General features: G+C 52.1%; 1 protein-coding gene across 1 annotated transcript in view; it reads left to right on the top strand.

The window, feature by feature from the left end:
- CUNH3orf20 (chromosome unknown C3orf20 homolog) overlaps positions 1 to 10,198 on the top strand; it is a 63,300-nt gene extending 53,102 nt beyond the window's left edge. The window contains exons 13-14 of the mRNA XM_011357490.2: positions 9,355 to 9,470; positions 10,102 to 10,198. Of these exons, the coding sequence (XP_011355792.1) occupies positions 9,355 to 9,470; positions 10,102 to 10,198 (213 nt within the window). The remainder of the gene's footprint in view (positions 1 to 9,354; positions 9,471 to 10,101) is intronic.
- The last annotated feature ends 414 nt before the right edge of the window (positions 10,199 to 10,612 follow it).

The raw sequence follows: 10,612 nt of genomic DNA, 5'->3' as shown, positions 1-10,612 counted from the left end.
AGGAGGCGGGGAAAGGGGTGAACAAAGCCATGCTTTTGATTTCCTTGGGGCACAAGCTTGGGAAAAGGGCCCTCTTGGAGAAGGAAGACAGGATTATTTGCCCAGTGCTAGTTTCTGTAGGAGAGATAATGAAGACAGGAGTTTGGGCAAGGGCCCCTGTGACATTCTTGCCTTTTGTCCCATTGCACCCAACCCCATCCCATGCTGTGTGCGATTCCAGTCCAGCTTCTGCTTCGTTTACCAGCGTAGCCACATAGACAAGGGTCATTCATAGAGTGATCTCAGGCCCTTGTAAAAGGAAGTAGCATGGCCTGGCTTAAGTCAGCCTCTCAGCCTCTGAGCTCAGGCTTTTCAACTAGGTGATACCCATCTGCTGAGCACTGCCAGGGCCCCGTTTGGGTGAGACGAGCAAAGATAGGTCTCTTGGTTCAAGAAGCATACCGCCCGGTTCAGGGAAGGAACCTGGAGGTCATGACATTGCTGAAGGCTGTATTAGGAAATGGGACCAGATCCTAGAATGTCTGGGCCTCATGGTACTGTGGAAAACTGACTGGGTCAGGGGTCTCGAGATGAGGCTGAAGCCCCTGCTCTGCTCTTTACTAGCTGGGTGACCGGGGCCAATCTGTTTGCCTTCCTAATCCTCACTTTCCTCACCTTTGAAATGAGGGTATTAATGCCCACCTTGCAATGTTGTTGTGAAAAACTTACAAAAGCGTGTTTCCTGAAGTGGTTTGTAAATCTGCCCACACACATGGGCTTGCCTTCGACTGCACTCCCACTGCACTGAGTCCGGCAGCCCCCATTCCCACCAAGCCCCTCACACAGCTTTCTAGGAAGGCCCAAACTGAAGATGAGCCGAGGCCAAAGAAAACAGGCAAAGGCATTTTCAGAAACATTCAGAAGGCCAGTCTGACTCTTGGGGGTGTGTAGATGGGGAGTGTGTGTTGTCAAAAACTAGTTACAAAAAGACGCAGATCTTATTTGGCTTCTACTGTCCTCAAATGAGGATGACCTTTAATAAGAAAGGGCAGCCTATGCCTAAGACAGGCGAGGGGCCAGGAGAAAGAAGCAGTACGGACTGGGCAAACCACTTACTCTCTGTTTACCTCAGCAAGAATAAACATAGTTTTACCTGTATTGGGTTGTGAGGATTAGATGGGTCAATATATGTGAAGTGCTGGCACATCACTGGCATTTACTTAGAGATTATAAATTACAGTTGTTAATGTTGTTGTTGCTGCTGCTGCTGCTGCTGCTGTTACTAAAATGAGTTCTGGGCTCCTAATTTGTTATATCCAAGGTTTCTGAAAGGACTTTTTCAACAATTTTTGAGGAATGGTAGAGAAAGAATCAGGAAACTACACACATACATACGTACATACATGCACACACAGATGGTTTAGGTTCTTGAAAATGGAAAGGGGCAGATTCCTGCAACTATAAACCAGTAGGACTCTTCCTAATTCTAGAATGGCTTATTAGGTCGACAGTTTAAAAACACTTAAGGAAAAAGGGAATGGAATCTCTACAAGAAAATGTTTCCATAACAACAGTTCTGTTATCTATATCTGTGTAACTAACCACGCCAAGTTTAGTGGTGTGAAACAACACAATTGTTATTACCGCCTCTGATAGTTGGGAAGCCAACTGGGCTAAGTTCGTTGGTTCTTCCTTGTGTAGTCGAAGTCAGAAGTTGGCTGAGGCTGGAGTCTTCTGAAAGGCCTGCTCACTCACACAGCTGGTGGTCGATGCAGGCTGTCAGCTGGAATACTTATGCGTGGCCTCTCCACGTGGCCTTGGCTTCCTCACAACATGGCGGCTGGGTTCCAAGAGCAAGGTCCCAAGAGAGCCAGGTGGGAGCTGCATTGCTTTTTATGATTCATCTTCATGAGTCATGTAGTACCGCCTTCCTCTGCATGTGAGTCCCTAGGACCACCTCAACTTTAAGAGAGAGAAGCAAGACCTCACCTCTTGATGGAGGACTGTTGAAGAATTTGTGGACACGATTTAAAACCACCCATGGACCCCACTTCCTCTTCCAGCAGGGCAGCTAGATCAGTAGCAAGAGGCTCCCTGTCAACCTAGATTGTTTGGATTTGGAAAGACACTGGGTAAAAGCTCTTGATGTCCTCATGGACCAGATGGATAGATGTGGCTCAGGTAACTGCTTGTTCAGCCACACCCAGTGGACGGTGATCAGTGGCAGCATGAAGGGCAGACCTCTGGCAGCGCTTGGCCTGTGCACATTTTTCCTAAGTATGCAAGTTGGATGAGTACATGGGAGGCTTGCTGCTCAGCTGTGCCTTTGAGTGGGAGAAATGACCGAATAGAGGTGTACAGTACACTCAGCCACCAAGAGGTGGTTCAAGAGAGAGAACAAATGATTACCTTTAGGTTTGGAAGGTTTACAGTCAGTGGATGTGAACATCCCAGCACGACAGACTATTATGCTGAAAAAAAAAATCAGAAGGCAGAAGTATCGGTGTGTAATGCAAGGGAGGTGTAGCACCTGGAGTGCAAATGTTGCATTTCTGGGTCTTCTGTTTCAAGAAGGATGTTTGCAGACAGTTTTGCATTCAGAGCTAGGGATGTGGGTGGGGCTCACCATCCTTTGGTGAGAATCATGTCTTCCTCACCTGGAGTTTTAATCTGTTTGCTTTTATATAGCTGTGGTAGGGAAGGAGGTAGGGGGAGGAGAGACAGATCAGCAGAGTAAACTAAGGGAGGGAGCAGAGCTGGGAGCTAGATCTGGAAAGGCTGGGACAGTCACTGCACTAGGGGTACTTACACCTTCTCTTTCCTCAGAGGAGCCGGCCACAGAGACAGTCCTCAGTCTGGGCATGGGGTCTGTGAGGACACTGTGGAGAAGCAAGGGCTGTGAGCAAGGAAGAAGAGCTGGGTCTGTCTGTGGCTAGTGATGGAGCTTGGTTGCCCAGGGAGACAGGGCTCCTCACTGAATCCTTGAGCTCCAGCTTAGATTGGGGTGGGCCCCTGCCTAGCAAGTAGACTAGTTGTAACAAACAGAGCAGAAGGGTAGGGGTAGGCCAGGCCAAGGGCAACTGGGGGAGGCTGTGGGGCCACCGGTAAGGCTCGAGACTCATGCAGGCCTGTGGGGCTAGGGTCTCCGAGAGACAGCTCTGCCCTGAGGAGCACCATAGAGTTGAGAAGGGACTGTAGGTCTCTTTGCATGTGTTAAGCTATGCCAGCCCAGAGGGCTAGGTATCCTGTGTCACATGTCCTACAAACTGCATCTCTCTTCTCTTTTGTCTTTCCCTCACCCGGGGGCCCAGCACATAGGAGGCCCTTGGGAAGTGTGCAATGAATGATGACCTAGGGCTAATTTCATTCCATCCCAGGGTGTCAGAGGTTAGGTCAGAAGGAGGAAGGGCTGATTGACGGAGTGCCGATAGCTGCCTGCCATGGTCATCAGGCCGCCCTTCACATACCTCCAGTGATGGGAGGCTCTTCTCTCCAGAAATGGCTCCCTTTTTCAGCATAAAAGTCATGCCACTCCTTCATTTTCCGAGCAACTACTGTATGCCCAGCCTTGTGTTCTGCACCGGGGATTTGGAGGCAAATAAGACCTTGAACTGCTTCACCTTAGCTCCCGGCTAAGTGGGCAGCAGCCTGCCGGAAAGGACAGTGAGAATACGCATGGGGCGGCATCTTGAGGACGTGGCTGCCTTGCGAGTCTGGGCTACGTCCACCCGAATGCTGGGCGGCTGATCTTCCCCCACTTCCTCATTGGCTTGGGGAGTCCTCATCATGGCCAAGCGTGGTCATGTTATTTGCAGGCCTGCGATCCATGCCTGAGAGCAGAGGCACACTGTGCTGTAGTGGGGACCAGGTCAGGGCAGGATGTGACATGGGGGTAGTGGGGCAGGGACAGAGGGCAGGAAGGGCTGGTCAAGCAGAGAGAGCAGTGAGACAACCCCAACCCCTGACCCCGTCCCCCGCCCCTGCCCTCCACCTTTCTCAGGAACAAACACCAAGAAGTTCTATATGCCAGGAGCCCCTGGAGGGGAATGATGGGGATGTGGGCCATGTTAGCTAGAGACAGGATAGGGCCACCTGATTCTCGCCAAGGCAGCCGTCCCTTTTCCAGGTGCAGCCGGGACTGTGGGGGCTTTGAGTAGGAGGGCGGCCTGGGCAGTTTCGTGAAGAAGGGCCCCTGTCTCTCTCTGGAAGAAGCCCTGGAGGAGCAAGACTGTGGGAGGCTGGAGCTTTTGACTCACCCTCAGTGCTGGGACCTTTAAGAAAGGCTGGTCTCCATAATCCAGGGCCAGAGTTCATTCACAGAGCAATGAGACTGTCCATTACTAGCTGGTTAACTACACAGGTATGAATGCACTTCCTTTGCCATCACAGTCTGGCTCTGGTGGAGGCCTTGTGAGGCCTTGCAGTGATGCCCCTCCCTGTCCTGGTTGCACACTATGCTATGCAGCTTTCACCTGGGGATCCTTTCCCTGCACCCCACTGGATTTGTCTCCATTTCTCCATTAGCTGTGCTTTGAGTTCCTAAGAAATGCCAAGCCATGGCCCATCCTTCTCACTGCAATTTGCCAAGCCCAAGCCCAGGCAGTCTAAAGAGAACCACTCCCAGGGACTGCTTTCCTGCCACCTCTGTGTCCCCAGGACTTGAAGGGGTTAGGGGAGGCAGCCCAGTCCACACCTCAGGGCCACAGAGCACCGATTCATCCTGCTGTCAGTGCACTTTCTGCCACCTGGACCTTCCTTTGCCATGCTGCCCATGGGGCCGGCTTGGGGCCCAGCACAGAATGGTAGAGCGAGGAGCATGAAACCGTATAATCCAAGCCCAGCTGCTGGTGATATGGGAGATTGGGAGGAGGTGCCCCTAGCGTACCCCTCGCACTGGGACAGGGAGCCAGTGAGGACAGGGAAGCGCCCTGCAGAGGCAGGGCGCCAGGCCATGCCACAGACATGGCTTCAGACATGTCACTTTCTCTCCCTGGGCCTCAGTTGTCTCTCTCTGGGTTGAGGACATCATCCCTTCAGGACCATTCTTAGAGGAGTGAGTTGAGAGAATCAAAAGCTGTAAGAGAAGACGCATTCTGTAATGACAAAACGTGTACCCTGTAAACCGCAAAGCTCTGTGCAAACTATAACAGGCCCAGTCAACCACAGAGCACCTTCCAAACTGTCTGGAAATCTACAGAAGACAAAGTCCTTTGTAAAGTGCCACACATCCAATAAATCACCAAGGGCTTTGGAAGCTGCTATGTGCCCTGTAACCTGCAAAACGTCTTGTCAAGTGCTGTGTGCCCTCTGCCCAACCTGAGAGATGGACCTGCTCCGAAGCACTTTGTAAGCGGGAAGCCCTGTAAAGTGCTTTATAAACTGCAGTGTACCCTATGCCCTGTAAAGCACTTTGTAAACCACAAGACACTCTATAAATGATGAAGTGCCTTATAAACTGTCAAGTGCTCTGTGAAGTGCAGAGTACATTACAGGCTGGAAAGGCACAGTGCTATGTAAATGCCTAACACCCTCCATAGGCTTAGTAGACTATAAAGTACCATCCGTATGTGAGGGGAAGCTCTTCACAGTTGTGTCACTTAGTAACACTCCTACCTCTCACCCACCTGAGAAGAGGCAAAGGGAGGCTGAATGGGAGCAGAGGCGAATAGGCAGGGGAGGGCTGGGGCTTGGTGTCAGGAAGCCTAGGTCTCTCCTCGGGTCAGCTGTCCTGGGGGCACACGCCCTCCTCAGCTGACCCTGCCAGGACCTCTTTGAAGATGGGGATAGGATGAGTGGGCCAGTGCTCAGGGAGGAGCCAGCCACTTCCAGACCCTCCCACAGTGATGCTGCTCTGGGAGAGGCACTCAGCCCTTGCCAGCATCCTCCCTCCACCCCAGAAAGCACACCTGGAGCCTACCTCCCAAGGCCTTGCTTGCTCTGTCCTCAAGTACTTCAACAGTTCTTGCAAAAGAGGGGTCAACCCGGGCCCTTGGAAGAGCGTGTGAGCTCTGCGTGTTTACAGGGACACTGCATGGCAGAGCTGGCCCTCGAACTTCCCTCCCTGTCCTAAGTTGCCTCCCCAGCTCCACAGCCAGGCAGCTGGTCCCTAACTAGCCATGGCAGTTCTCAGCACAGCTCTGGTCCAGCTCCAGGGTTTTGTGGCACTGTGAGCCCGTTGCCGACCTGCTCTGTGTCAAGCCACTCTGTTAGAGGATCCAGACACATGTGAGGCATAGGCCAGGCCTGGTGGGTGAGATAAGACCTGTCAACTTGTGGAGAGGAGAAAGCAGAAGCCTGCTAGAATGAGGCAATGCCCAGGCTCTCCATGCATTATGAGGTGACTGCGGACCAGTTCATGAGGAGTCCTGGGAAGACCTGTTGGAGCAGGGACCCCTGCTGAGGGGTAAGCAGGCACTGGCTAAGCAGGGAAGGGCATGTTGGGGGAGCTTCTGTGACTTGATCATACAGGCAGTGGGTAACTATTGAAGGTTCTTAAGCTGGGGAGTAGCTTGATCACAGTGGGCTTTAGACTTATGAACCTGGCAGGGACTGGGTTAGGGCTAACTAAGAAGGATATAACAAGCTTGTCACAGAAGCAGTCGCTATGGATGAGAGCAGTTTTAAAGCCACCTCTGTCCTGTACTGGGGGCCTGAGTGGGCTGAATAGAGAGAGGTTACCTTCCTGAAGTAGAACAGGGGCTCAGAAACGGGGCTGCCTTGATGTCATGGAAAGGTGGGCTTCATGTCCCTTAAGGGCCGGCTCTTGCGGACACTTTGCTGAGTATAAAGGTTTTTGAAATTTCTGGAGGGGCCTGCTGCAGGTCCCTAGATGGCCTCCTCTACTTATGCTTGACCAAAGATAATCTTGATTTCCACCCCTAGATCATTCTTCCAGGGAAGCACCTGGCCTACTGTCACCAGGAACAAGAGTGTTCCTGTTACCCCAGCAGGATGGCCATGTGGCCCCACTGTCTTAGTCACTCATGTACGTTCCTCTAATGTCTCTTCCATTTGGTTCATTTGTTCATTCTCTCACTCATACCTACTGAAAGCCATGCCAAGTCCTCCCCTCAGGTGATTGGAGGCAGATTCGTAGAGCTGTGAACTCAGCACCATGATAAGCAGTGGAGCAAATCATTCCTTTTCAAGAGTTCAGGGAGGGCTTCCCACAGGAGGTGACACAAGAACTTGGCCTTGAAGTATAAGTAGAGGCCCAGTAGAAAAGGAGAGGGAAAAACACTCTTGGCAGGGCTAGGATAAGCAAAGACAAGGCACACTTTGGGGACCAGAGAGCAGGATAGCTGTGGATTTAGTAGTGGGGGCTTCCAAGAGGGCTGTTAGAAAAATGTGCTGGTGGTTTGTGGTCAAATTCAGATAGGCTTTGAGCTGGGCATCACTCCAGGGAGTTGGGGCTCGCCCCTGCAGAAGTTTAAGAGCCACAGACTGGCTTTAAGCGGGAGCTACAAGGCCAGATCAAGGAAGATAAGCCCTCAGGCAGCAGCATGGACACTGAGCAAGAAAGGGTGAGGCTAGAAGCAGGGAGGGCCAGGTAGGAGGCCCTGCCCTGGAGGGGCCACTGCAGACTAAAGAGGAGGCTGCAAACTCAGAGCCCCGTGCGTGCGTCTGTTTCTAGAGTCTGTCTCAGGGAGTAGGTGCTCAGTAAATACTCATGTTGTGAGTGAATGAATGAATGAATGAATGAAGAAATTTAGAGAGGCTATGCTTCTTTCTGGGCTCTAGATAGTACACTATGCCACCCAGAGAGCCCAGGTACACTATATACATTATGTACACTATGTACACTATGCCACCCAGAGAGCCCAGGGACCTCCTCACATCCACCCTGGTCTGGGGCCCTGCATGAGGGCCGGGAAGGAGCCTTTCAGCCTGGCCCTGCCCCTACATGGCTCACTCTGCACCCCTTCCCCTGCCCTCTGGGAGTGTTGGAGATGGATGCCAGTGCCCCTAGGCTCAGCCCAGACACCTCCACAAGCCACCCAAGGAACTCACTTCTCCAAGGGCTTCAGGTAGGCTTTTGCCCTTGTCTCCGTTGCAGTGTTGCAAGGGGTCACTTGGACTTCGTGTGTGCGTGTGTGTTCTCCCCATGGGAAGGGGTAGCAGAATGAGCCATGTAGGGAGGCGTTAGTTTGACACATGCAAATATTGTGAAATACCCAGATTATGTGACCCTTTTTGGTATTTCTCCATTTTTTATTTTTCTGGGGTCCTGAAAATGATGAAAGAGACCCGCTCTCCCTTCTCCCCTCGTGTTTTGTCTCTTGTCTCTGAAGCGCCCTGCCCTTAAGTTGGTCACATAGCAGGGACTCAATAAATCCGAAGAGACTGTGAAAGGGCAAGCCTTGTGTCTGCCATGAACCGACCATGTGCCACCCAGCAAGCCCACTCTCCTCTCTGCTTTGGTCGTTAAAATGGGAACCCTGAGCTGTCCGTCTCCCAGGGCTTCTGTGATGCTCAGAACCGTCTTGTAACCCAGAAAGTGTTTGTAGACCGTGAATGGCTTCAAAGCCTTGAGCTGTGGCACAAAGGTGAGGAGTGACCCTGAGTGTTTACTAGTTTCTTAGGGCGGCCATAACACTGTTCCAAAAACTGAGTGGCTTAAACAGAAATTTATTGTCTCGTGGTTCTGGAGGCTCGTAAATCTCAGATGAAGGTATGGGAAGGCCAGGCTCTCTCTGAGCATGCTAGCAAAGGATCTATTCCAGGCCTCCAGATTCGAGTTGCTCCTGAGCTGTGGCAGAACCACTCCAGTCTTCGCAGGGTACTCCCCTTGTGTGTATGTCCACATGTTCCCCCTTTTTATAAAGATACCAGGTATGTTAGATTGAGGCCCAGCCTATTCTGGTATGACTTCATCTCAACGCTGTATCTGCAATGACCCTCTTTCCCACATTCTGGAGTACTAGGGGTTAGGAGAACTCCAATATGTAAATTGGGGGTGGGAGGTTGCAGGAGGCGGGGGACACAACCCATAACACTATACATGATGACTGATTTGCCTGGCCTCCTATCCTCTCTCCTTTGCTCTCTTGATGAAGCCCTCCCGCCCCCACTGCAGGCCTCTCCAGTGGCCAGTGCTGAGTATACAGATGTTATGAACACAGAGTTAGGACAATCCTGACTTTAAAAAGAAGCCAGGGAAGCCGACCTCCAGTGAGTCTCTGGGTCCCCAGGGGATCAAGTCCTCCTTTCACTCACCCTCTAGAGAAGCATCTACACCATTTTCTCTCCAGGAACTAGAACATTAAAGGGACAGCTCCCAGTGAGGGCTGATGCCCAGGCATCTCCAGCTCTTGGCCTCCACCAAACACTGTCTTCCCTTTCCTACACCCCTACAGTGCTTCAACCTCCATCCAGGGCCTGGAAGACCCTGACTCAGTCAAGAGAGCAATGTTGGAAGACATCCAAGGAAGCTTCTCCTCGTTGAACACGTGGGACAAGATGGAGGAATCTTCCTCTGAAGCTGAGAAGAGGTAGGTGGCCACTTCAGCCTGGGGCTGAGGGGCCCTCCTGAGGTCAGCAGAATGAGTATGTCTCACAGCGGGCCCTTGGCTCTGCCACAGGCCAGAGGCCACATAGGGCTAAGTGACGTTGGGCAGTCATAATCCTCTGGGCACAGGTCATCTCCAACAATCACTGACCTCTGGCCCACTTTATCAATACAATGTCCGGTTTGGTGTTGAGGCTGCTCTCTGGAGCTGCTGGCAGTGGTCTGGGTGGTAGAGATTGACGCCTTTGGGATTGGAGTCTGTAAACTTTGTAGTGAAACCCCACAAAGCCTAGACCCATCTGTCTGAGAAGAGTAGAGACTACTGGCTGTCTCCCTGCCAGAAACTTCTTAGACCCTTCAAAAGTCCACTAACTGGGCTGTGTTCATTAGGAAGTGAAAAATCAAATATTTCTCATGAAGATAGAAAAGCAAAACTGTGAGCACCTAGAAAAGTCACAGGTGCTGCTGGGACCCCCAGGTTGGAGTGGCACCCAGAGGGCGTCAGCTGTGCGTGGCGGAGGACCACATCCACCTCAGCTCAGCTCGGAGCTCTGTCCAGACCAGGACTCTCATCTTATTTCTCAGCATTCGCTTCTCTCCATTTTGATTTTTAGGATGAAACATCCTGATGTGGAGCTGCATCCTCACAACAAAACTAGGAGGAGCAGCAGGAAGATAACCACCTGGAAGAAACTGGCCTCCAAGAAGTGATGCAGCCCCTCGGGCCCTCAGCCACCCAGAGCAACAGGCCTGGATGTGGCTCCTTCCACACCCAGCCCGCCACCCTGTCCCGCCTCCCAGCCCTACCCGCTTTCTCTGAGCCTCTGTGTAATAAACAAGTGTACCTCCAGCCTCTGGGTGAGGCCATGGGCAAGGCTGGCTCTACAAGGCCAGAGGACCCCCAGCAGCCCTGTTCCAGGCCAAGTCTTTGGAAACTTGGTTCCTCCGACCCAGAGCTTCCCCTGTGGCCAACGAGGTCAGCCTGGGACTCTCACGCTCCCAAGGAAACAAACTTCTCCAAGGGGGCCAAGCCAAATGAGACATTAACCCTGGAGGTGGCAGCAGGGGGCGGGGGCGTCTGAGATGGGACTAAACTATGCCCTCCTCCCCTTCACTGGGTAGGGA

Source organism: Pteropus vampyrus, unplaced genomic scaffold (assembly GCF_000151845.1).
Source record: "Pteropus vampyrus isolate Shadow unplaced genomic scaffold, Pvam_2.0 Scaffold35, whole genome shotgun sequence".
In the NCBI taxonomy this organism is placed as follows: Eukaryota; Metazoa; Chordata; class Mammalia; order Chiroptera; family Pteropodidae; genus Pteropus; species Pteropus vampyrus.
This window is presented reverse-complemented; position numbering and strand designations above follow the sequence as displayed.